The 27,312-nt window shown below is 47.6% G+C and overlaps 1 protein-coding gene across 1 annotated transcript; it reads right to left on the minus strand.

Annotated features, from left to right (window-relative positions):
- Positions 1 to 27,312, minus strand: NALF2 (NALCN channel auxiliary factor 2). Its single transcript, XM_041000902.1, has 3 exons — positions 26,384 to 27,312; positions 2,575 to 2,746; positions 1 to 2,223 (listed from the first exon to the last, which is right to left on the minus strand). Exons 1-3 carry the CDS (start codon positions 27,239 to 27,241, stop codon positions 1,838 to 1,840), a joined length of 1,416 nt encoding a protein of 471 aa, XP_040856836.1. The 5' UTR covers positions 27,242 to 27,312; the 3' UTR covers positions 1 to 1,837.

Consider the following 27,312-nt stretch of genomic DNA (forward strand, 5'->3'; position numbering starts at 1 on the left):
ACTGAGAAAACTGGCAGGGAAGGACGTCCCCCGTCTTGTGGACTCTATCTGGGACCTAACCAAGGTCCTTTGAGCAATTTCTTCTTCTCTAGGGAGGCCTCCCATTCATTACTAAGTCAATCAAGGTCAGCTCTCTCTTCTCCTGGGGTCCCCTTCCTGACTTCACTGTCATGCAGCTCGTGGTCCGCTCTCCTACTCCTCTGCCCGAGTCTCCCTGCCCTGCATTCACTCACTAGCATCAAATGCTAGAAAGGCCCATGCCTATGTGCCCCTGGCAGCTTCCTGGGAACTAGTTCTGGCTCCCTCCCTGACTCACCCTCGTCCTCAGCAATGTGGTCTCCCGTTGCCAGCTGACCAGTGCCAGGCTGATGACACCCAAGAGGCTCTCGATGCTGCTCCTCACTCAGTCCGCCAACCTAACTGCATGGTTCAAGTCTTCCAGCTGAGGGGTGACAACACATTATCTCTAGGCAAAAGGTCCTCCTGCCAGTCTCTGGACTTCCTCCAGGAAAGGGCAGGGGTGACTGGAGCAAGGGATCCACTACAGGGTAGGAAGGAGTCTGTTCCACAATTGGGGTAGTAACCCATGGGGTCAAGGATGGGAAGGGATGAATACTCTTTGGTAGGCTGGGAAAGGGGACAGGATAGGGATAGGGGAGGCTCATCTCTGGAGAACTCTGGGGAGTGCCACCAGGTTCTCCTTCATGGAGGCCTGGGCTAGGACAACATAAGGGAGTATGAGGACCCAGGCCAGGCCTGACCCACTTGGGCTTAAGTCCCTCCTCCCCACAGAGATTGGAAATGGAAAGGTCTTTGGCCCCAAGGCCAAGATCTCCAGGGCAAGAGCGGCCCTTGGGAGTATGTGCACCTTCTGTAAGATATGGCCCTTCAGACAGCGGCAGTCCAACCGTGTGCCCTCAGCCTTCTGTTCTGAGGCCCAGCAACTCAGTTCCTGTGCTCTTTCCCCAGAGACAGCCTTGCACAATGCTCGGATTCGGAGAGCAGTTCTTGATCCTGACTCAACACTAATTCACCTCCTCAATGCCAGGCAGCCCTGACCCACGTGCCAACCTCTCCCAGCACTACATCCACATCTCTACTTTGTTCTTCCCCTTCCCGAGCTTTACTTTCTTTTACCATTCATTTTGTGCCTCAGTTTTATCCCTCAATGCCTAGGATGCTGGGATAGGGCTTAGCTGAGGCCCCAGACTAAGCTGTAACTGCGCACCTCCACACCCAACCTGGGGCTTCACCTGCAGTGGCCCCACGTGGGCCAAGGTGCGCTGGAGTGGCAGGAGGGCCATTGCACTGTCTGCCGTCGCCTGTTGGGATATGGGCAGGAGGGAATTAAGGATCTTGGCAACAAAAGGAATGCAGAGGGGGGAAAGAGCTTCTCCCCTCTGTGCCCCCCCCCCCCAACATTCCCTGCAGGGCTGAGGCTGAGAGACCAGCCTCCTTCCCTGGCATCAGGACTCTCAGCAGCGGTGGATATTTCCAGCCCCTGCTCCCCCTCCCTTTTTTGTTTTGTTTTATTTATTTATTTATTTTTTGCTAAGCCCCATAGATGGGGGCTTGGGAGGGGGCACCTGCTGCTGCTCCTGCCTTTTTCTCCTGGATGAGTTTTGCAGCTCCCTGGGCCCCTCTGGCCATTGTGTTGGAGCTATTTTTTGGTTGGGGGGGTAGACTGGGAGGGATGCGTGGTTCCCTCTTCTGTCCCCCCTCCCAGCTCCCCCACCAAGTCCTACATTCCCCCATGAGAGGAGCCCCCTCCCCTCCACCTGGGGGGCGCTGGAGCTGATGCCAGTGTGTGGTGGAGATCTGTCCTCCCTCCATACTGTCACTCTTCCTGTGTGAGGCCCTCCTCAAGGGCAGGCAGTGTCTCCAAGCCTAGGCCCCCACCACCCTGGTTGCTGGAGAAGGACACCATGGTATGGAGGAGCATGAGCACAAGGACACAGAGCCGGATCCTGCTGGGGCTGAGGCGTGAGCCTCCGGAGACTGTCAGCAGGGAGGGCTTGGGGCTCACGCGGCCCGAAGGTTCATGGCGGGGGTGGTAGTGGTGGTACTGGTGGTGGTAGTGGTGGAAATAGGAGTGATGGAATTGCTGGTGGTGGGTTTTGGGGGCCTCAGGCTCCTTGAACTTCTTTTTTTCTGATTCACAGGAGACCCACTGCACGTCACAGCACTTGGTTTCTGGCCGCTTTGGTGAAGTATCCAGCAACCCTGCCAACGGATAAGGAAGGGGTGCTGCTCAGGGCGCTGCTGGCTGTGCCTTTCCTGGAGAGCAGATCTGTCAAAGCTGGGAGTACTCAGCTGGCGCTCTCCAAGACTCCTTCCCCCCGGCTCTCAGCACCCACCACTCCTTGTTTGGCCCTTGTCTCCTAAGGAACCCAGCCAGTTTTTCTAGTTGGGTGTGTTCTGGGTTAGAGATAGTCATTCTAATCTTTTTTTTTTTTTTCCTAGTCAGCCTGGCCCTAGCCCAACCTGGGGACCTTTTTAGTCTGTCCTCTTGTCCTCCCTGGGTCATCCCTGGGTCCCCAGCCCCCTTCCCCTTTCCGAGTGTCCTGCCTTTACCTGTACAGATAAATCCAGGGAGTCCTCCATACACCATTTCTTCATTGTCAGGGAGGATAAAGGGGCACCGGGTCTGAACCTCCAGGCAGTACTGTTTGCAGGGCACCCAGCGCTCACATTCCTGCTGGGTCACGCTGAAGTATTCTGAACACAGCCAGGCCTTGTAGACAGCCTGTGGAAAGAGGAAAAAGCATCAGCCAGAACATCTGCATGCTCCTATCTCAGAGAAGTCAGCGGAGGGGGTGCTGGGTTCCTCTCTAAGGATGAAGAGGAACCAAAACATCTGGGTCAAAGCCCCTAAACCCTGCTCTAAGATCTCTCATCTCATAGAAGGACTCCCTCCCCAGTCTGCAGTCATTCCAAACCAAGAATTTGTTCATCAGCAGAAGTCACAAAGTTACTCCTATGTAAGAGCTGGAAGGAAACTCACTAGTCATTCAACGCAATGCTATCATTTTACATGAGGTCCGAAGAGATGTCCCAATTTGTCTGAGGTCACCTGTATACACTGAAGCAAATCTCACTTCCATTCAGTTCAGTGAACATGTCTTTGGCTGGTGGCGTTAAATATCTAAATTCTAGAAAGAGCTGGAGAAAACCGTCCTTGCTCTACTCTATGTTGTGTTGTATGGATCAAATAAGATGGCACAGGAAAATGTTTGCAAACTCCAAGGTGCAACACAAATGTGATGGGGCTGTTTTTCATAAAAACAATAATCTGCCTCATTAGGTGTGACATGTGTCTCTGAGCTCTATTTAATGCACACTCTGTCCTGTTGGCTTCACCCTGGAGTGGAGCAGACAGCACGGAAGCTACTACTTTTCATCTGGTAGCTTGGTTTTGTGGTTTCACTGCATTGGTATACACCTGTTGTGCGTTTAGCCCAGCCCAGCTGGGCCCTACTGTCTATCCTCGCTGCCATCAAGTCCGGTGTTTCTCAATGGCAATACTGCTGACATTTGGGGCTGGATAATTCTTTGTTGTGGGAGCAGACCTGTGCACTGGAGACTATTGAGGTCTGCCTACTTACCATCTACTAGATGAGAAAAGCATTCTCCCTGCTTCCCATTAGAACAACCAAAAGCTGCTTCCAGTCATTGTCAGACGTTGCCTAGATGGGAGCAAAATCATGTCCTGTTGAGAAACACTGATGTAGTTTCTTGCTACTTAGAGTGTGCATCTGTGCCACTGCTGTGGCCATGGCCTACATGCTAGTGAGAAAGGCTCATTTCTCAGATGCCACTCCCGATCTGCAAAAGTCAGCACCTGCATTTTACAGTGTGCCCAGTTGGCTCACGCGTAGGACTAGAGTGCCATTATCTTCAGGGTTTCCTCCCTGTCTCAGACTTGGCCCTCACAGTGAGCAGCTGCCTCTCTTCCCTCCAATTCAGCAGCAAGAGGACTGAGGTGGGTTCAGGTGTTCTGCAACCCTGAACAAGGGTCGTTTGGCTATAGGAGGACCTTCAGCTGCACTCTGAACCACAGGGTCTTAAGATCTTTGTCACAGTTGTCAAGCTGATTTGAAACACGTACACTAAACTACAAACAACTACTGTGGACATGAACTGTGGCGACACAGTCCCACATTGGTTTTCTTCAAAGCCGCCATTGCAGTGGTGAGGGGCTTGGAGTACACTTGAATTTTCCAAGGAACAAAGCAGTGCCTAGACTTCAGGAACCCATAAACATCTCAAATTGAACATCCTCTCATTTTTAAAATGCAGTTTTTGATTTTTTGAATATCTCAAATCCGCCCTCACTCTCAAGTCTTGCCTGTTGGAGTCAGTATCAGAAAACCCAGATGTTGGCCTCATCCCTATCTTTCCCCACATCTCCACATCCAGTCTGTCAGCCAGCCATGTCAAGTCTAGCTCCACAGCACATCTCTGGGCAGACCACCATCATCTCTTATGTGGAATACAGTTTCTGATCTTGCCTCTCCCCTCCACCTCTACTGCTACTCTTTTCATCCAGTCCACTGTCCACACAGGAGTGACACTGGCCTCAAGCCACAATCAGATCACGTTCCTTACTTCCTTGCTTCAAATCCTTCAGTGCTCTTAGACTAAAATCTGAACGTTGAACCACAAACCTCTGCGTAACTTTTTTTCTCTCTTTCTCCAACCTCATTTTCTGTCTTCCCCTTGAGTTCATTATGTTCCAGAGGATTTCCGTGTTTTCCATGAACGTGTTCTACTTCTTCCTAGCTCGGATCCTTGGCAATGCTGTTCTCTCAGCCTGGAATGCCCCCTGCCCCGCTACTTTAGACTACCAGAATCATCTCAGATCTCAGTTTGAATGGCTCATCTTCATAGAGGGTCTCCATGACCACTCTTGCCACCCTCATTATCCCCTTTTCCTTAATTATTTCTTCACCAAAAATAATCCTTTGCCTGCATCTCTGTTTTCTGTTAATCTCACTAAAATACACTGCACATTAGCAGACATTGGTTTGTCATTATTAACTATTGTGCACTCAGCACAACATACATAAAAATCTGTTGACTGGATGAATGTTACAAGTAAATGAGGACAGGTCCCCCATTTGCAGAAATTTTAGTTTCAGGGGGTATAGGAACTAACAGCAAATACAGTGCAAGAGTGATACTATAGGAGAAGTCAAATCATGGGCCAGGAGAGGGAAGCAAGTAGAAAAACTGAGGAAGGTTTCCATGTGAGGATGATCACTGAGCTTGGGCTCAAAGTAGAACTTTAGATGGGTTGGGCAACAATGAGGCAAAAAAGCATTTGAGGCTGAGGCAAGCCTCTAAGCAGAGGCATGGAGGTGAGCAGAGGCATGGTTTGTGAAGGCAACAGAATTGATTAATATGAATATAATGGAAATGACACCAGTCTCCTGTCCATAGCCATTTGTTTCTGAATTGTCATTATTATAAGCAATGTTCCAGTGGATGTCTTTGTGCACATATCTCTGTCACATTTGTGTTCAATTTTGCTTATATACATTCCTAGGCATCTAGAAATTACTGGGATAAAAGGTATGTGCAAAAAAAAAATGAGAAGGAACCTAGCACGATAGCCTACTGGCTAAAATCCTCACCTTGCATGTGCCAGGATCCCATATGGGTGCCGATTTCTGTCCTGGCTGCTCTACTTCCCTCCCAGCTCCCTGCTGTGGCCTGGGAAAGCAGTTGAGGATGACCCAAAGCCTTGGGACCTTATGCCCACATGGGAGAGACTTGGAGGAAGCTCCTGGCTCTTGGCTTCAGATCAGCTCAGCTCCGGCTGTTGTGGCCACTTGGACAGTAAACCAACAGACAGATCTTTCTGTCTCTTCTGTTCTCTGTAAATCTCCCCTTCCAATAAAAAATAAAATATTTTTTAAAAAGCAAATGAGAGCCATTTAATAATTTTTTTAAATGAGAAGCAAGGGAAAATAAGCTAAAAGAGAATGGTTAAGAGAAAGAGTAAAAGAATGCTGGAGGGGCAAATGATGGCAGTAAAACTTGGGGGTTAAGAGACAGACACTGCCAGTGCAGTAAGAGGATAAAAGAGAGCAGGCATAGGATAGACAATGGTGCAACAGTTAGGTCCCAGCCTGGGACACCTACTTTCCATATTACAGTCCCTAGTAGGTTCAAGTCCTGGCTTTACTTATGATTCGACTTCCTGCTAACAGACACTCTCGGAAGCAACAGGCAATGTTTCAAGTATCGGGGTTCTTGCTACCCATGTGGGTGACCCTGAATAAATTCTTGGCTCTGATATTTAACCTGCTCAAACCCCAGCTATTATGGTCGTTTGGGAAACCAATCAGTGGATGGGAGAGCTCTTTCTGTCTGCTTTTGTCTTTATGCCTTTCAAATATATAAATTAAAATTACAAAAAGGTAAGAGCAGACAAGGGGATAGATAAAAAGAACAAGGTAGATGACAAAGATGGGAGTGTAAGAAGCAAGACTGGGGACAGTGGTGTGTTATAGCTGCTTGTGATGCTAGAGTTCATGTAAATGCTGATTTGAGTCTTGGCTGCTCCACTTGTGACCCAATTCTCTGTTACTGCACCTGTGTTGGCAGCAGTAGGTCATCCAAGTACTTGGGTTATTGCCACCCACATAGGAGATGTGGATGGAATTCCCAGTTCCCAGCTTCAGACTGGCCCAGCCCTTGCCATTGTGGCCATTTAGGGCATGGAAGATCTCTGTCTCTGACATTTTGCCTTTTAAATAAATAAATAAATAAATAAGAAAAGAATGCATAGTTAAGAAGGCATAAGAAAGCAAAAGAAAGGAAGGAGAAAGAAATATAAGGCAGGAAAGAAAATAAAATCACAAGAGTTCAGGGCTCCAGCACTTCAGAGGTTCCCATCCATCTCTTGGGCTCCACAATGCCAAGATTAGTCTATCCATAGCCATCACTCCAATGTTTGCTGCCTGCACCCACAGCCACCTCATTCTCAGACCTAACTGTGTGGCATCTCTCCCTCTGGTGCCCAGTGGTGGGCTCAGAGGTCTGTGTAGGAATCTCTCTGGCCTCTTCTGGTAAAGTGTCCCTGCTCCCTAAGTGAGGAGGTCCCAGTGGCTGGAGGCTGGGCAGTCCTTTCATCTGATTTTGAGGAGGGCAAAGGGAGGAAGGAAAGGAGGGAGGGACGGTTGGGGAGGGCATGGGGCACCAGGAGAGGGGTGGCCTGACAGTGGGAGTATGGCCTTTCTCCTTAATTAAGCGACCCCTTTCTCAGTCTCCACACCCCCAGCCAGAATCACCATGGCAACAAGTGGGTGAGCAGATTGCCTGGGGAGGACACCAGGCCTGTGGGTGGTGAGGCAGGAACAGGCAAGGAGCTAATGAGGGGAATGGAGGAGGAAGAGCTACACCGGCCTCAGAGGTAATTCAACTGCTTGGTACCACAGTCCTGAGAAGATGAAAGGTCTGGCTCTTGGGACTGCCACTTGAACAAAAAGGTCACCCACTCTCTGTTGTCCTGTTCCCTAGACAGGCCTAGGTAGCTTGCCCTGTCTCAGCAGGAAGCCAGGTTGTGTGGGTTGTCACAGGGGGACCTGGAATGTCGCCTACAAGATGAAAGTCAGGAAGGCCACGCCTGGGAGTGGGACTTACTGTGTCTGAAGGTTTGTAGATGGGGCCCCCACATCCAGTGTTGCAATATACCTCAGGCTCCACAGCCAGGGTGCAGAACCATCAACTGTGTCCTGCTTCATCATGCTATAGTTGAGAAACCTGAGGTCCAGTGCTGGGGTAGAGGGCAGGAGGGGGAAGGAAGATTTGTCTGCAGCCTCATAAAGCAATGGCAGAATGGGAAGGGAAGAACTTGAAACTTGGCTTCCTGACTTGGACTCCAAGATTCTTCCTCCTGAATAATCCTCCCAACCACTACACATTTTAAAGTCAGAGGCAACCGCCGGGGCGTGGTTAGGGTAAGACTGTGGAGGAACTCCAGGCCTGCGTTGGGGTTGCAGACTATTCAAATTTGAGCTCTGGCACAAAGGAATTCTCCACAGTGGCTGTCCTCCAAACTGAGGTATTCTGGGCTTTTGAGGCAGCAGCAGGGGATGGGTGGGGTGGGAAGCCTTGACCTGGCAGTGCCTTCCTTTCCCCACCTCAGTCTGGGCCACTGCTGGGCTCAATCAAGTTCTGGCTGAGACAGCCCAGTTGCTATGGGAACTGCAAAGGGGGAAGGAAGCAGGGAGTAACTAGAGGGAACACCAATTAACCCAAAAAGGAAGCTGGGAAGGCTCTGCTCACCCTTCCTCCCAGCAGGGCTGCAAAGCCTTCCCTGAAATGGGAGGGGTAATTCAGGGGGATTCCCCACTCCTCCTGAGCTCTGCAGTTGGCAGTTTGAGGAGGAGTGGGAGGACCTGGAGACTCACCCTCTGGCTCCCTGGCTTGCAGCCCTGGCCAGGGCATTCTCCTCTCTACTCTCCACTTGCAGGAAGTCCCTGACTTGTCTAGAGTGCTGTGTGAAGGCACTCAATCATACTCCAAAACTAGGACTTAGAGTCCCCCAGCTTTAGAAATAGGAGGCCATCCTGAAGTCTTTAGTTCTGAGGCTAGAAAATCCTCCAGGGAGGAGAGCTACAGTTCTTGCCGACTAGGAAGTAAGCAGTTTCCTTCTTGAATTTCAACGTGCTTCCGTCCCTTGGGCATGTTTCTCCATCCAAACTCTCCCTAAAGACCTTCTCTTCATGGCTGCTTGTCTTCTTATTGTACCCATGGGACCCTTGGCCAAGAGCTGCAGCTATGGTGTTTGGCTGCAAGGCAGCCGTATGGATTGAGTTTTGCAACAAAATCAGTTGTCCACAGACACCATGATATGCAGGCAAGCACTCTGATTTTACACCTAGATCCAGGGAAACTGAGACCCATAGAAGGAGGATGCCTTGGCCAGGCCAGAAACATTCATAAAATCAACTAGAAGCCAAGGATAGAAGGAAGACAACCTGACTGCTAACCCAATGCCTTTCTGTACTGTATCCATCAGCACAAATAGCACTGTGCAAGGGCCCCCATCAGGCAGGGTTTACAAAGAGCTAAGTGCTCCTATTCTAGACTCCGGAGTTTCAAAGTGTTGAATCAGAACAGGGTTAAGGTCATACTTGGCCCGCTGAGCCAGAGGAAGGAGATCATGAATACAACTCCGGGGACAGCAGTAGTTCCTAGATATTGGCAGAATCCAACTGGGATTACAGGCCTTACAGGGTAAATCCAGGTGGACGACAGGGCTTAAGTGGCCACAACATAAAAACATAAATAAAGGCAACAACTGTTCCGCTTCTGAGAATGAGCAGTATGAATGAAAGTGGCCTGGCCTGAAGGAAGTGTGCAGGAGATGGCTGGAGAGGTGTGTGAGAACCCAGAGCCAACACAGCTCCAGAGGGCCCTCAACATCTCCAAGGCTCCCAAGAAATGCCATGAGGGTGTGGATGAGAGAAATACATTAAGGGGATAGAATCTTCTCAGGTGGCAGTAGCTGAGCAGGCCTTGACCTAGCCAGAAGTTTTTTTTTTTTTTTTTTTTTTAACTCTTTTGGTTTATGACTGCTTCAGAATGGAAAATATAATAAAAGGCAGCATTCTGCCACCCTAATGTGCTGTTGTAATTTCCACTCCAAATCACAGCTAAATGCTAACCAGCTTCTGGTTGGGAACTTTGTCTCAGGGAGTTCATTCTGTCCTGGGGCAGCCCGTATCTTCAGACATCTTGAGCAGGCCAAGCAAGTTCTCCCTTCTTTTGGGCTGAGATACTCTCTCCCTGTGGCTGCACTCATGCCTCCCGCTAGTTCTTCAGAATCATACAAACAGTTGCCATCCAGTTCCCCATGCCAGCCACAAGGGGAGGAGCCGACTTCCCCGAATCTGATCTTATTCATCTTCTCGTGCAAATACCACCTAGCCATCTTGTGAATGACGGGGCCTTGGGCTGTGAGCTACAGGTAGCAGAGATGACTAAGACAAGATTCCTAGCTTCAAGAGGCAGGATGGGATGCAACCATGTGAATCAATCATTACAAGATATCATGGTAAGTATCGTGGATTTGGCATGGTGGTAGCATAAAAGAAAGACTGATCAACTATTTGGAGAGCTGAAGGACAGGAAACATCTCCACATGGGAGAAGCTTGAGTTAGTGAACTTCTTGCAAATGTATCAGTAGGCAAAAAGGCTAGAGTTGCCAAATAGTGCTGGGTTTAGATATTGTATGTAGTTCAGCACAGTGAGAGGGTGACAAGGCTAAAGGAATGTCATGGCCATATTATGATATGCTCTGGATGTTGAGGAAAAGCTGAAACTTAACTTATGGGCAATGGAAAGCTTTTAGCAGATTTTAATAAACTTCCTATTTAAAGATCACCTACCGCTTCTGTGACTACCTTTCCCAATTTCTGTCTAAAAGTGGATGATGGCATTTAGGAGCCAAGACTGGAGGTAGAGCAGGAGACTACTGCAACAATCCGAGACAAGAGAATTTTAACTATGGTAGTAGCAGCAAAACTAAGAAATTAGCAAGGAGCCAGTGTTGTGACACAGTGCGTTAAGCCCTCACTTGTGACATCAATATCCCAAATGGGTACTAGTTCATGTCCTGGCTGTTGTACATCAGATAAAGCTCCCTGTTAATGCACCTGAGAAAGTAGTGGAAGACGTTCCAAGTCCTTGGCTGCCTGATACCCACGTGGATAGAGTGCTTGACTCCTGGCTTTTGCCTAACCCAGCCCTGGGCATTGACAGCCATTTGGAGAGTAAACCAGTGAAGAGAAGATCTCTCTCCCTATTTCTACCTGCCACCAGTGTAACTCTACCTTTTAAATAAATGCATCTTAAAAAGAAATTGAGAGAGCGGAGTGGATGTAAGAAAGATATTAAAGAGGCAGACTCAAAAGGATTTGGAGAGTTAGGGACTGAAAAGGATGTGGGGTGATTTCCAGGCTTCTGGCTTTGGTGGCTAGACACCTAGTTTCATTTATTAAGGAAGGGAAAACAGGAGGAGGTATAGTTTTGGGGTTGAAGCAAATGAATTCAGTTTTGTGTTATGTCGATTTTGAGGTATATGTGGGTCAGCTAGGTGAGAATGTCAAGGAGACAGCTCAACGATACTGAACTCAGAATGAATGTCCGGTTAAAGGACTGGAAGCTATCAGGGGTAAGCCGCTACAAGTATGGCTGGATGACTTACAATGAAGTATGCATGGAATTGCCATGGATTGCTTATGAGGAGAAGGTTTAGTTGGTGACTGCAAGATTTTCCCGATTCTATTCCCTTTGCCGTTGACTGTGCAAGCATTGTTGGGATGGATCCTCCACTACCTTGGGTCTTTTAATGATAACCATCAGCAGACATGTACCTGGAACAAGAACTAACCTTTTTTTTTGTTTTTGATGTTAGGTCTCTGATACTTAGTGGCAAGTTGTTTTCACATCATAATATCATCAATCTGACTGATACAGTAATATTAGAAGCCAAGGAAATGGATGATGTTGCCCAGAGAGTGTGTGGCTAGATAGAAAAAGGGATCAACAGTGGGTCCCTGAAACCAAGAACATTTGAGCAGTAGGTGGAAGAAGGGAACAGAGGAAAATTGAGGGGTAGCTAATAGGAGGAGAAAAAGAGTTGCAGACTGTAAATTAACAAATGAGAATTTCAAATAAAATGAAGTGGCCAGTAGATAAGGATTTAGATGAGAACACTCTAGTCTGGGAAATTAACCTACACTTTCATCACGGCAGGAGCAGTTTCAGTAGTGCAGCGAGGACCAAAACCACACTGAAGTAAACAGAGGAAAATTAAAGAAGCTTTGTACAGACTATTCTACTAAGGAGTTAAACATTCCCAGTATTTTAAATTATTTTAAGAGATGTGGTTTCCAATCTTCTATCTTGACTGTTCAGATTCAGACAAATCCCTGCTTTTTCTTTATCTTGAGCAACTGAACACAATTATGCAGATAAGGTTTATCAACACGGAGTATATTACAGGTAAGAGCCTTCCTGTCTTGGAAACTGTTTCTATGAAGGTAGCCGATGTTCACCTTTTCTCTCTGGAGGCATATTACAGTCTGCTGGTAATGCATGGTGGATGGAGATGGGGAGACATACTTAGATTGTGGGACCAAAGGGACGGCCCATATAGAAGTTCCAAGACAGAGTCCAAGCCTTTTGGTGAGATAGCTGTATAATTTAAACACCCCTGAGACTGTAAGTTTTATTACAGAGATTGTGTCTTATTTGTGAGTGCTTTGCCTCCCTCCCCAGTTTCACACGTATCTGGGGATACAAGTGAAGGATGTATACACTAGAGGTGCTTGCCAAGTCCTTGAAAACCAAACTATCAGAAACCAGCCCATACTGAGCAAGGTGGATAGTTCCAAGAAAAAAAAAATGAAAGTAACAAGTTATGAATGTGTTTTTATGAAATTTTACAACTATGAATAAAAAATTGATTACTTCTTAGCCAAAAGTTACAGAAAAATCAAGCAAGTACAACAAAAAGGCAATTGTTAACTCCAGGAAAACTAGTTGACAAGGAAGCAAATATAATTATAGCATTCTACATTATTCAACTATAAGTAATATTTATAATGCTAATAATGTAAACATTGACTATTGTTAAAACCAGAAACTAATATATGCCAATCCTGGGTTTATGAGGGGAGGCAGAGCATGTGTACAGGTTGTACAGTGTCACTGGTAGAGAGCTAAATCTTCCTCTGATCAAATAAAAACGTGAGGAGATATTTAAAATAGAAAACCAATAAACAACATGTTGTTATTCCATTCATGAATGTAGAGGTAAATATCAGAATATAGCTAAGAGAATTGGGAATATTAATCTGTGAAGAATGAGGCTCAAGGGCAGAGTAGAGAGGTACCATTATAATGATAAGTATTGAGATCTGCATGTATCATTTAAAATATATGTACTGGAGATGATGTTGTACAGTACTGGCATCTCATATCAGAGCATCACTTCAAATCCAAGCTGCTGGTTTCCCATACTAATTCCTATTCTTTGCTAATATGCCTGGAAAGACAGATTACTTTCTTTATTTGAAAGGCAGAATGACCGAGAGAGAAAGAGAGAGAGAGAGAGAGCGAGAGAGAGAGAGAGAATGCCTTTATCCACTGATTCACTACTCAAATGGCTGTAATGGATTGACCTGGGCCAAAAGGTTCCAGGAACCTGCCAACTCCTTCCACGTCTCCCAAAAAGGGCTGCATGATATTTCTTTGATAAAAACTAAAAATTCAGACCAGGCTGACAGGCAATAATGAACCTCAAAACTAGCAAACAAAATCCCCAAGATTTGATCTGACAAGCCTTACTGGACTCTCTCTCTACCATCTTGTTCAGAGCCCCAGGCGCTTCAGTGTTCTGCCCTTGATCACCTACTCCATCACAACTATCTAGGACATGGACATGGGCCAAGTAAGCTAAATAAGCCAACAGATCTAATAGGGGCTGGTGAAGGGGGGGGGGTGGACTCCCACAGAGGAACTGTGATGAGGGGAAGAGAGCTTTGGGGGCCTTTATGCATAATAATTTTGTAGATCACAAGAATGATGACACCATGACACTGACCACCATATCTCCTTTGATCATCATATGCTCTGGCCTCCCGGGCATACCTGTTTGCTACACACAGTTTGTCTTGGACCCAGGCCCAGGTAGCAATCCCTACCCTTGTACAGGTGGAATCATGAAGCCAGCTGTCTATCCCTGTCTTCTTCCCCAAATGCTGTTTTGCTGGATGATAAGTACCTACAGAGAACAAAGATCTGATCAAAGATGACTGTTGGCTGTTCTTCATCTCTAGTGATAAGGTAAAGCAAAGACCTTGGAGGTCTTCCATGTTCCCCTCAGCTTCTTCCTTCACTAATATAAGCATGTTTTTGTACTGTTACTAGCCAGAATCTCTCTATTTGCCCTCATCTCCACCCCGACACTTCACCTCTTGCTCCCAAATCACCTTTTCCTACTCCTAACCAGCCTACCTCAGCAGCATGAGTGTTATTTCAGCATTCAGCAATCAACTGGATTAAATACATTTAATTAAGATAAGGAAAATAATAGCCACTATTTATTTATTTTTTTTAAAGATTTATTTTTTTATTGGAAAGGCGGATATACAGAGAGGAGAGACAGAGAGGAAGATCTTTGAGTGCAACGGGCCGATACTATGCCGATTCGAAGCCAGGAGCCTCTTCCGGGTCTCCCGCGCGGGTGCAAGGTCCCAAAGCCTTGGGCCGTCCCCGACTGCTTTCCGGGCCACAGGCAGGGAGCTGGAAGGGAAGTGGGGCTGCCGGGATTAGAACCGGCGTCCATATGGGATCCCGGGCGTGCTAGGTGAGGACCTTAACCACTTGCGCCCCAGCGCCGGGCCCATAGCCACTATTTATTAAGTGCCATCTGTATGCTAGGTTCTGTTCTGATTGGTTGACTGTGATATTTATTAATTCATCAAATCTGTAAGATCATCCCCATGAGTTAGAGACATATTTACAGGTGAAGACAAGGAGGATCAAAGAGTTTAAATAACTTTCCAAATATCTATGGTAAACAACAACACTGATGACGACAACAACAACAACCATAGTAGTGGTTAACATTTCCTGAGCACCTTTCAGCTTGTAGGCATCATGCTCTTACAAGATTGGCATGTTTTATATCATTTAAGCTTCATAATGACTCTGGCTTCTTAGGTTCAGAGATGAACAAGGTGAGAGTCCAAGAGATATTAAAGAATATATGCAAGATCTCAAAAATTATTCTACAGAGAAGACATATTTCAAACTGGAATTTGAAGTCATGTTTCTTGGAATTGGGTACTCCAGTTCTTGTACACCATCCTGTCCTTAGGATGGCCCCTTCAATTTACTACCAGAATCCGAGCCTGTTTCCTAAACAGACCTCTTTTTTATAGAATTTCAAGTCCAACTGGGAAAAATATTTCTAACTTTCCATGGGGGTGGGAATGTTGTTCTTAATCTGCTCGGTGAATTTTGTGTGTGATTTAAGATACTCTGTGTGAGTAGGTGTGAGGGAAGGAACCTTAAGATATTAGGGGCTACAAATTACCACTTCCATTCCTCTCTCAATGGCCTCTTTTATCTTCTCTCTCTCTCTCTCTCTTTCTCTCTCTCTCTCTCTCTCTTTCTCTCTCCCACCCCACACACAGTTTTGCTTCTCACACAGCCACTAGCTTCCTACCTGGATCCCTAGGCTATTACTGTTCTAATCTTTGGCAGCTGGTAAAGGGAGGGTACTTACCTCAACAAGAAAGGTTTTCTTGTCCTGGAACATAATTTCTCCCATGCCAACTCCTACTATTTTTTAAAGGATTTTTTTATTGGAAAGTCAGATATACAGAGAGAAGGACAGAGAGAAAGAGCTTCCATCTGATGATTCACTCCCAAAGTGACCACATGGCTGGAACTGAGTCGATCTGAAGCCAGGAGCCAGGAGCCAGGAACTTCCCTAGGTCTCCCATGTGGGTGCAGGGTCCCAAGGCTTTGAGCCATCCTGAACTGCTTTCCCAGGCCACAAGCAGGGAGCTGGATGGGAAGCAGTGCTGCCGGGATACAAACCGGTGCCCGTGTGGAATCCCAGTGCGTGCAAGGCGAAGACTTTAGTCACTAAGCTACTGTGTCAGGCCATCTCCTACCATTTTATGGCTTCTGGAATAATATTGCCCTGGATGATTCTTACGCTAGAGACATTCCTTCATGAAGATCTCAGGGAAGTCATATACTCCACTTGCCCGCCGCTTCTCCCCCACATACTCCCCATCAGTGCTCTTCACCTGAGAAGCCATTGATCTAGTCATATGGAGTGTTAGTCATATCTAGGTTCAGGTTCTGATTCTGCCACTAGCTAGCTGTATGAATTTGGATAGGTCATGTTTAAAGAGTTGGAAATTCTTTGCTATTGCTATGTGACTGCCAATCAAGTGCTTTCCCTCTCTGCACCTGTTTGGATTCAGAAAGAAGGTCCCTGGGGAGGCAGCACATGGGAAGGGAAGAAGGGACAAACACCTTTAAACTTTAAATTTTAAAGTTTAAATTTTAAACTTTAAATTTTGGCCCTAGAGCCAAAATCCTAGGTCTGCTCTATAATTGATAGAACCTTAGGCAAATCACTTGACTTCCATGATCCACACTTTCTTCATCATAAAATGGAACGAAGAGCTTAGGCTTATGTTTCTGTAAATGAAATCTGTAAAGCAATGGGCACAAGACTTTACCTACAGTATAATTACACCAGCACAGACAATGACTCTCATTGTCTGCTGCAAGTCAAATTCCAATTCCAGTTCTTACCAGCTGGATAACCTTGAGCTAGTCATTTCGCCTCTCTGAGCCTGCCATTCTCCTCTGTGAAACTGATAAAGCATGTGTGTCCTTCACAAGCAATTGTAAGAATTAAATAAGCTAAAGTACATAAAGTGCCATAAAGTTCCCTTCTTTCCTTGTTCCCACCTAAGATGCCTATAACAAATGAAGAAAAAACTGTCACAAACTTGATTGCAGAAAGGTTAATGTTATTAATGCATACCAAAGAGTTCATACAAATCAAAAAGAACAATAAATTTAAAAATGAACAGAAAATTCACAGAAGCACAAAAAATGTCTGACCTAAGATATGCATATGGAAAATCATATTTATAATATTTTTCAACTACTAAATTAGTAAAGCTTTGAAGACACGATATCCAATATGAAAAGTGTGGTAAATTAATCCCACACTTTTAGAGGAGGCAAAAAGTAGAACAATTTAGTGATTTGAAAGAAATTTGGTAATGTATGTTAAGAGCCTTTAAAAAGTTAATACTCTGATTCTATAAGCCTAGTTCCAAAACTTCATCCTGCAGAATTAATATTGATGTTCTCATTTGTATGCAAAAGAAAGAAAATGTCACTTTGTGTGTAGATGTTTATGTAAGCCTACAGAGGTAGAAGAATATATATCAAGTTGTTAATATCAGTGGCCTCAGGACAGTAGGATTGGAAGGGGAGTGAATAAGAGGATTATTAATGTTTTCTTTACAGACCTCTGTATTGCTAGATTTGTCACAATGAACACATATTACTTTGTGATTTCAAAAACTCAGCAAATAAGAGAAGAAAAATGACTGAGATAGCATTTAGTAGTGAAAAAGAATATGATCCGACATAGATTTAGGAACAAAGATACTCATCACAGCATTTTTATAATAGTAAAGAGTTGGAAATAATAAAAAGTTGGAAGTAATGTAAATATCAATAGGCTACTTGTTAAGTAACATTATATTGCATTAATGCGATGGAATATTGTACACTCATCAATAATTATATTTATAAATATTTAGCTACAATGAACTGTACTCCATGTAACAACCACTTAAAATAGCAAGGTAAAAAAACTGTATGATTTCACCTATGTAACCAATGTACAGTCACACACATTTGGATGGCTATAATTTTAAAAATCCAGAAAATGGTAAGTGTTGACAAGGATGTGGAGAAATCAGAATCCTTGTGCATTGCTGGTACATATGTAAAATGGTACACACACTGTGGTAAAGAAGATGACAGTTTCTCAAAAACTTAAACACAGGGGCAAGTGTTTGGTATAGCAGTTAAAAGCCTACATCTCAGATTCAGATTCCGATTCTCATATTCAGATTCAGATTCTAGCTCTTCTTCTGATTCTATTTTCCTTTAAGGTGCACCTGGGAGGCAGTAAGTGCTCGCTCAACTGGTTACGTCCTTGACATGCACATAGGTGATCTGAATTAAGTTCCAAACTCCTGGCTTCAGTTTGGCCCAGGTCTGACTTTTGAGGGCATTTAGGAGTGAGCCAGTAGATGGGAGATTTATGTTTGCTTATCTATTAATACGCCTTTAAAATAAATTAAATTATTGTTAAATATTTATTTTATTTATTTGAGACAGAGAGAAGGACAAAGAAAGATATTCCAACCACTGATTCACTCCCCTTTGACCTCAAAAGCCATAGCAGGGCCAGGCTAAAGCCAGGAGTCAGGAATTCCATCTGGATTTCCCAGGTGCGTGGCAGGAGTTCAAGCACTTAGACTCTCACCCACTGTTTAATAGGAAGCTAGATTGGAAGCAGAGCAGCTGGGACTTGAACTGGCTCTCTGATACGGGATGCTGGCATTACAGGTGGTTTAATCCACTGTTGCAAGATGCTGGCCTCATAAATATTTTTTTCAAATTAAATATATTATTGTCATATTATCTGGAAATTTCATTTCTGAGTGTACACCCAAAAGACTTGAAAGCAGAAGCTCAGACATATCCTTGGTACATCAATGTTATTCAAAGCAATATTACTCAAAGTAGCTAAAAGATGCAAGCAACTCAAATGTCTACCACCAAATAAACGAAGTGAGGTAGGTACAATGGACAGCCATACATACAATGTATAGCCATAGAAAGAAATGAAATACTGGGGGCCCGGCGCAGTGGTGCAAGTGGTTAAGGTCCTCGCCTTGCACGCCCAAGATCCCATATGGGCGCCGGTTCTAATCCCGGCGGCCCCGCTTCCCATCCAGCTCCCTGCCTGTGGCCTGGGAAAGCAGTCGAGGACGGCCCAAGGCTTTGGGACCCTGCACCCGCGTGGGAGTCCCGGAAGAGGCTCCTGGCTTCGGATCGGCATAGCATAGGCCGTTGTGCTCACTTGCGGAGTGAATCATTGGACGGAAGATCTTCCTCTCTGTCTCTCCTCTCTGTATATCCGCCTTTCCAATAAAAAAATAATAAAAATAAATCTTTAAAAAAAAAAAGAAATGAAATACTGAAACATACAACATGGATGAATCTTGCAAACATCAAGACAAATGAAATAAACCAGACAAAAATGGACAGTGTATGACTGCACTTACACGAGAAGCACCTAGAATAGTCTAATTCATAAACACAGGAAGTAGAAGAGTGGTTACCAGAGGCTGGAGGTAAAGAAGAGCAGGAGTTATGTTTAATCGGTACAGTTTCTATTTTGTAGGATGAAAATGTTTTAGAAAAGGATAGTGGAGATGGATGTACAACATTGAAAATACATTTAATCTCATTAAGTTATATATTTATAATAGTTAAATGGTAAGAAAAAATTACACATAAACAAAGAATCTCAGTCTATTATATTTCTGAAGAATTAACTGGATTGGAAGTTTCAGTTAAGTTCCACACTAAGCAGACATGCTCACTTTTCATGTATCAGCCAGGCAGCCATGGTATCTACTTGCAAGACAGGAAACACTGGTAACACCCACTACCACTAATGTTCCACTCCAAGCAGAATTTGCTGAATTGCCACTTCCTCCAACCTCCAAGAGAAGCCCAGAAATCGAATGCCAACGACTAACCCACCTGGTAGTCTAAAGTCCAAGCCAGGCATTAGCAGGCTCTGGCATGACATGATCTCAAATGCATTGCATTTCCCTTCCAACTCTACCAGCATGTACTGGGCATGCTTCAGACCTGTATTAAACCTACTTAGGGTACCCTTTCTCCTCCTGTCCTGACTGACTTCATCAGCAGGTTGAGGCTAAGAATATGACAGAGATACAAGTTTGTGGAAAATGCAATTAAGAGAAGTTAATTTTGGTACCAAAAAACAAAAACAAACAACAACAAAAAAGCACCTTAAATTCCATTTTCCATGAACTGGTTGAAGCAACCACATGCCTTTTCCCTAGGCCAGAGGAACCCAGTTCCTTTCATGTCATTTGCAGAACCAAAAGAAAAAGCAGAGAATGACTACCTCTGTTACTGTCGTCTTCTGGTCAGCATCCAGGAGGATACCAGTAATTGTCACTGGGTCTCAAGGAGGATACTGGGGTATTGAGCAAATAGGGTGCTGGTGAGTTCTCACTCTGGATTGGAGCCACTCAACCTGCCAAAAGGCTCTTCTAGGCCCCCCTCCAGTTAGCCCAGCTTCTATGTCTAGCAACTCGGTGGCCAGCTAGGTACTGCCTCTGACAGCTGGAGATTATTAACATTTTCTTTAAACATCTTTGCACTGCAGAAAAAAATAGTCCTGAGTTTGTATCCTCCAACCTTTTAGCTATGTGGCCTGAGTAGATAACTTTGTCTCTCTGAGCCTAAATTTTTTCATTTGTAAAATGGGAATAATAATATGTGCATCCTAGAACAGCTGTCTAGATTAAATGAGTTCAGAAACATATGTAAAGTTCCTAGCATTCAAAAACTTGCAGCTTTCTTTTTCCCTTTCCTTTTGTTATCCATCCTTGCATCTGGTTGGCCTCATCTTCTGGCCCAGAGATTTGTGCCTCAGGTTCAGGCTCCATTTTCCAAATTCCATTCCGGTTGGAGAGTTGGCCATGGCAGACCCCATCATTCCAGAGTAACTCCTCTTCCCTGGGCCAGCTGTAGCTTAGCTGGAACCCTTGCTCTCCTGTAATATCAACCTGGCTCAATGTCTCAATTCACGCTTTTCTGAGCCCTCTCTTATGTGCAGAGAGGAAAAAAAAAAAGTGTTCTTTTTTTTTTTTCTGTGTTCTGTGTGCCTGTAGCCATAAGATACATAACAAACATAACCATACCCCAGAGGCCTATCCAGCTAGCACTGGTAATGGTGTTTCTGGTGGCTCACGTACATACAGATCCCTCTCAAGTAAAAGCCCTGGCCCTACCCCCAGTTTTCAGCAGCTACATGTGGAATCTGCATATAGCTGAAAGATGAGCAGACAAGGGCAGGTTTGATACCCAGTCTGCATGGGCAGCCAGCAGGTAAATAGTTGCCAGGGTAGAAGCACAAAAAAATTGCCCAGAGGGAGAAGTTTTTCTAGGGCAAACTCCCACCCCTGAGTCTGAAGCATTACCTGCTTCCACACCCACATACAGAAGAGTGGGCGTGCCCTTTCCCTGAGGTACTGGTGTCTGCTCAGAAGACCAGTCTGCACTCTGTCTCATGGCTTAGATGCTCTCATGCTTGGACTGTGTTTGTTCAAGGATCCTTGACCTTCTTTGGATCTTAGCCACACCCACTGTCTTCCCTTTTCTTACCGCCACTTGGACTGTGTTTAGCAGACTTTGCCAGCCATGTCATGAGGGTGGGAGGCTGCTTGGCTCCCTTCCTCCCCTTCTCCCCCCCACCTCCACTTTCAGGAGATACCAGTCTATCCTTTCTGGAGGTTCCCGTTGCTATGGTGACCATAGTAGTCAGGCACCAGCCTGCGGGAAGGATGAGAAGTAGCCACGAAAATTGGGGGATGTATGTCTGTTGTGAGTGTGTGTCTGTGTCTGGGTGTGTGTGTGTTAACACACATGACCTCCCTGGGTGGGAAGTAGAAAAGGGAGAGAGGAGAGAGAGAATAATTTAGTAGGGAAGGAAAAGGGGGCAGAAGAAGAGAGGTCCAGAGGATGTAAGGGTTGTGGCAGAAGGGACAAGGTATGGGGAGTGCTGGGAAGTCAATGGTGAGGAGGGTATGAGGGGTAAGGGGCAGGAAGGTATGGAGAGCCAGAAGGGGTGAAGGACAGAGATCAAAAGAGGGTTGGAATCTGAAGTAGAGGTTGGGGGGACTGGGATGGGTGATGGGAGGAGTGGGATAGGATGGATGGCAGAGAGGAGAGGATATGGAGTAGGTTAACAGGTTGATATAAGCGGAGGTGCCCGGAAAAGCAGGGGTTGAAGGAGTATGCATACAGTGATATGGGTTAGAGAGAGATGCAGGGTGTGGTCTGGGAAGGGTTTAGGGTAATACACAGATGTTTGGGAAGGTTATGGGGTTGTTGGTACGTTGATGAGGGGCAAAAGGAATGATTATAATGTGGAAGGAACATGGGAGTTGTGGGAGTGAGGGGGCTAGAGAGATCCAGGTGGCTACTTTCCCACTGCCAACCTTAATTCACTATGTCCTCGACTTCACAATAAACCTCACCTTTTGTCTGTCTCTACTCCAGAACTCGCTGTCTCTTGCCCTTCTCAGAACCCCATACAGACATTCGTAGGACATGAGCTTCTGCAGATCAGCAGGCGCCTCCCCAAGGGCAGCCTTTGCCACAGTTCCTAGGAGATTGCTTATTGACTGTCTCTCCTTCTTCTACCCTCAAAACAGGGAGCAGGGCACCCTTTCAGGCTGTTAAGAGTCCTGGGTCAGGAAGGCTGATTACAGGGCACTGTGTTCTGCCTGCCAGTTGGGAGTGACAAAAGGGACCACTGACTAAACTGGAGCTCCTGGCCTTTGCCTAATGCCCCGAGTTCCCAGTTCTCAACATCCCGAACCAGCATTAGCCCGGGAGTCCTGCTTGGCAGGAAAACTGTGGCAGGTGGGAGGAGAGAGGAAGGCAGTGAGGCAGAAACAGATGCTAGCCGGAGTGGAGGAAGAGCAGGGCCCCAGTGGGGATGGGCAGAAGTCGAGGCGCTGGCTCTGGCAGCCTCCCACCCTTTCCCGGTGTGTGGGTGTGTTAGGTTCAACTTTCTTCCCCAGCTCTCCCCATCCAATGCCACTGTTCAGCGGCCAGGTTCTGCTTCCCAGCTAAAAGAGACCACAGAGGTTACCTGGGCCAACTATTCCCCCAAATCTAGTGTTGGCTTCAGTCAAAGCATCTGCCCCAGGGGTCTGCCTGGATCAGGCCAGGTATTTCCTGGAGGCAGAAGCTCACCTCCTCCTGAGGCAGTCAGTCTCTTCTTTGAAAGAAAGAAACTTAACCAAGCAACCCTGATGCGTCAGGCCTAGCGGGGCTGTACAAATTTCTTGTGAATAATGACCTTACCAGGTTGTTGGGACAGGTCAGCCCCATTTTACACATGAGAAAAGCAAGGCTGAGAGAGTTAAAGTCCAAAGCTCAAGGTCACCTGGTAGGTAATAAATCAAAGAGCTAGCTTGGAACTTAGAACTTTCTACCTACAAAGAGGCCAAGCGGGATATGCTTCTTTTACAACTGCTTTGAGGTGTGGGGACAGAGAGAACAACGTCTTGAGTCTCCTCTTCTCCACATGAAATCATCCTCAAACTCTTTCCAGTTGAACTTGGCTTCCAGCTTCCTCCACAACCTGGTCAGAGTGAGACCCAGAAACAAACGCACAGCTGGCCAGGTGGGTGTGGGCCAGTCCAGAGTAAAGTACAATCCCTTCCTGGGATTAGCCTTGATTAATGCAGCCCCAGAGCCAGTAACAATGCTGAGAACTGTCTTTCCCTGAGGCCTCTAAGCCGTCTTGGATCAAGAGCTACTGGAAACAGAAGCTGGAGATTTGCTCTCACCTGCTTCACTCCTTCCAAACTGAATGCTGTGAATTGGGAGCAGGAAAGAGGCAGAGATGGGGGAAGAAGCCATGAGAAACCAGGCAGGGTCCTAGCAGGACCAGGAGGATGGAACGCTGTGATGTAGGAAGTGATTGCCTGTTAACCTTCTGTGGGGAAAGGGGAGAGGGGGAGCCAGACAAGGGGTTACACAGGAAGATAAAGGATTGGTGGGGCATGGCCCCAGGGGTTGGGAGAAGCAAGGGTGGGGATGAGCATGGTCCTGCCTAGGTTAACATCGTTTGTGCTGTGAAAGAGGAAGTCAGTCGCACATTAAGGAAATGTTGCAGCTGGTACTAAATTGGGAGGTGTCACAGGCAGCAGCGAGGACAGGTATGATTCTTGGGGCCCCGTGAAGCCGGAAACAGGGGCAGACATTGCAAGAGGGAAGGACAGGTTTCTGGAAACAAGGGAGGGCCTCCAGGTTTGGTTTCCTGAAGTAGAGGGAGCCTCCTCATCCTGGCCTGGGGCTCTCCCACTCTGGGGAAACTCAGACAGTGGGAATCATTTGCCAAGGATCTTGTTCTGGGTGGGAGCTGAAGAAGAACCTTGGAGGCTGGGAACAGGCTCTGGGCCAGCAAAGAGAGCCTGCGGGGAAGACAGGCTGAGGGAGCGAGGAGAAAGGGAAGGAGAGGAGAGCAGCTGCTTTGGAGAGCCCTTGAGGATCTGTTGAAGAAGGAGAGAGCATTGGAAGAGAGGTGGGAAAGACCGGAAGAGAGCTGTGGAGCTGGCAGTGCCCTTCTGCCAGCACGGCCGGCAGCAAGAGAGCAGGAGGAGTTTGCTTGCTCACAGGAGAGACAAGGAGACAAAAGAGAGGAGGGCGGGCCAAAGGGAACTTGACAAAGGCCATGACAATAGCATGAGCTTTGCACCAGAACATGCTGTTCAGAGTCCCTGTGCTCCTGCTCATGAGCCGAGTGACCTTACGGCTGACTGTCTGATCCCCTTGCACCTTGGTTTCCTCGTCTGTGACAGGGGTGATGATGCTAATATGACTGACCACCTTGGGCAGTGGTGACCGCATAATGTATGTGAGAGGGCTTGGAAACCCCAAGCAGTACATCAATGTCAGATATGAAGTTCTATTACCAAATACCATCAGTCACCTCTTCTCACTCAGATCTCACAGAAAACCCAGGAAGTGGGCATAGCAAGGATTATTACGCCCATTTTACAAAGGAAGGCTAACACAAGTGAAAGACTTGCCCAAGGTCATACTGCTAACAAGTCGCAGAGATGATAGGACCTATTGAATAGAGAGATCAGCTGCCTTTCTCCTGCCTGGCAAAGACAATGTGAGAGATTGTGATTTAGTGTAGGACCAGTCAGAGCTTGGAGCCAGCTCTGAAGGAAGTCCTATGGGAAATCGTGGTATGGCTTTCATTCATGCTGGCATGCACGAATGAGAGAGAGAGAGAGAGAGAGAGAGCAAGCGAGAGCGAGCGTACAGTTGGTGCCATGGGACTGGAGGGAGAGCCATAACAGACAGGCATCTTTTACTCTGCTGGTGAACCACATCTGTCTGCCACTATGGAAAGTGTTTGTCTGTATTTTGATACACCAAATTCAACGTGTCCTTCTTTGAGGTGGCAATACTTCTGTTTGCATGTCCCTGACAGTTAGGGAGATGTGTGTGACATGATGTCCACTTCTATGGGTCTGTGCTGTGACAATCTGTCAATCTCTATGTGACTTTCCTCAGGTGGTGGTGGTAGTGGTGGGGATGGTATACAGCAGCATATGTGTGTGTCTCTCTGCCCGTATACCTTTAAGAAGTGCAATATCTCATTTGGTAGTTTGAGTGAGGCAGTGAGTCAGCTGAGGCTGAGAGAGGTGGGAGGGAGACTGCTAGGTTACGAGAACAAGAAAAAGGAGAAGGAGAAAGTGAAGTTAGGAGCAAGGAGTCACTTCTTTCCTCCTCAGTCCCCTGTCCCAAATCCTTCTGAAGCCCACCAAGAACATCAAAGGCTTGCCCAAGTCGCCGTGGGTCATATCACCGTGGAAAGGGACACCTTCTCCCCTCTCCCCAAACCTCTGAAGGGAGATGAGCTAGGCTAACAGGCAAGTGTCTTCCCCACTAGCTTTCGCCCTGCTGCTCCAGGATGTGTAAGGTCCCCAAGCCACCTGGTCTCCCTGTCACCTGACCCTTTGACCTTGCTGTTCTTTCTTCCCTCCCCCAGGGCAGGCCATCTGGCCAGGTCAGGAGAGCAGGGCGGTGGCATTGGGTCTAAAGGCTTATAGCCCTCTACTTCAACTGTCCGGAACAAGGCTGCTGCCCATGAAGAAGTTTCATAACATTCTGTTCTTCTCCAGACAGGATGCTCTGCAGCTGCCTCACCTCGATACTGGCTGCCTGTCTCCAATAGGCAGAAAAAGCTAGCTTTCCCTCCACTGCCACTCCGGGGCGCTGGGAAGGCACCAAGCTTCCGTGGCTCTCCTATGAGCCCCCCTGTTCGCTGCTCCCAGCTCTCGGCTTTCTCCCGCGCGGGGCCACCCTGGTCATGTAAGGTCAACAGTGCTGTGGGCCCTACCCCCAAGCGTGCCCTTCCTCTCACCCGGTGGCAGGAGCCAAAGGCTGAGGGTTAGGCTGCTAAATATTCTTCCTCCTGCATTTGGCCTTCCTCCTTGCACCAGCTAGCCTCAGAACTTCCGTTTCCAGCGCAGGAAAAGAGGAGAGCGCCGCTGGTTTAGCACGGAAGGCTATAGGGGAGTACAACGTCTCTCCCCCCGACCCCCCGCCACCCTTTCGGCAGCGCCCCCCCCACCCCCAGAGCCGTCCCTCCTGGTGCAGGGGCGGGGTACCACAAAGTCCCAGCCCAGAAGGTCCCCCAAAAGGCCCAATGTACAGAAGTTGGCCAGGTGGTCACCTGACCCTAGTCCCCGAAGCCCCTTCCCTAGGGAGGATCCCGGGGGTGGCACTTAAGAGGAGCTGCACCGGGAACCCTTGGGAGAGGTGGGCTGGGTGGAGCCCAGACCTTTTATGTTCATGGTCCCGTGGTGGCTGCCGCTACCGCCGGCGCCACCGCCACTGCCGCCCGGGCAGTTGTAAGGGGCCGCAACCGCCGGTCCCTACCTTACAGCCTTTCGTGCACGACCGGATTGAATACTCTTCCGCCTGTAAGTATTTATGCAGCACGAGGTCGAACTCATCATATTTTTCCTGAGCATGTCGGTCCAGCCGCTGGTACGCCTCAATACAGTTGCTACATACCTCCCAGGCCCCGGAGCCCGGGCTGGCCACCACGGCCAGCAGGTCCCCCAGCAGGGTGTCCAGACTGCAGTCCAGGCTGTCGGGACGGTCCATGCCCAGCAGCAAGTCCCAAACCGTGTAGGTGTCGCAAAAGGAGAGAGTGAAGTTCCGAAAGTGGCCTTTGAGCAAGTTTTTTTTGGCGGGGGGGTACTCGACCCGGGTCCGGGGAGGGGAGCCGGGGGGCCGTAGAGGGGGGGCCGGGGTAGTCGGTTCGAAAAGTCTCTGCAAAGATTCCAATTTGGTGCAAGCTGCGTCCAGCCCCGTGGGTTCTGGGACGTCGGGGCAGACCGGCCCGGGGCCGGCGACGGGGGCGGCTTTGGTCAGGTTGCTGTATCGGGGGCTGCAGGTGCCCAGGGACGCTGTAGCCTCGCCGGGCGACGGCGGCAACGGCAGCACCGCGCGAGGCGGCACCGGCTGCCGCTCGCGGCCGGCCCCCCAGGGCGGCCGCATGGCGCTGCTCAGCTCCCTGGCCCGGGGCCGGGCCCCCGCGCACAGCCACAGATGGTCAGCGAGCAGCACGGTGAAGAAGAGCAGGGACGCCAGGGACAGTCGCCATCGCTGCGCCCGCTCAGAGTCGGCGCAAGGTTTGTCGCTTGGCCTGGGAGCCCAGCAGCAGCAGCAGCAGCAGATAGTCAGCGCGGCGGCGTCTTTCCCGGGCCACATCCAAGCGCCCCTGAACATATTTCAGGGGGGGGAGTCCGGGCAGGAGGGAGTAGGCAGGAGCGAGGCCGGACGGCTGTCTCGGGCGGGCG

Source organism: Ochotona curzoniae, unplaced genomic scaffold (genome assembly GCF_017591425.1).
Source record: "Ochotona curzoniae isolate NIBS_2020 unplaced genomic scaffold, NIBS_Ocur_1.0 contig_1274, whole genome shotgun sequence".
Taxonomy (NCBI): Eukaryota; Metazoa; Chordata; class Mammalia; order Lagomorpha; family Ochotonidae; genus Ochotona; species Ochotona curzoniae.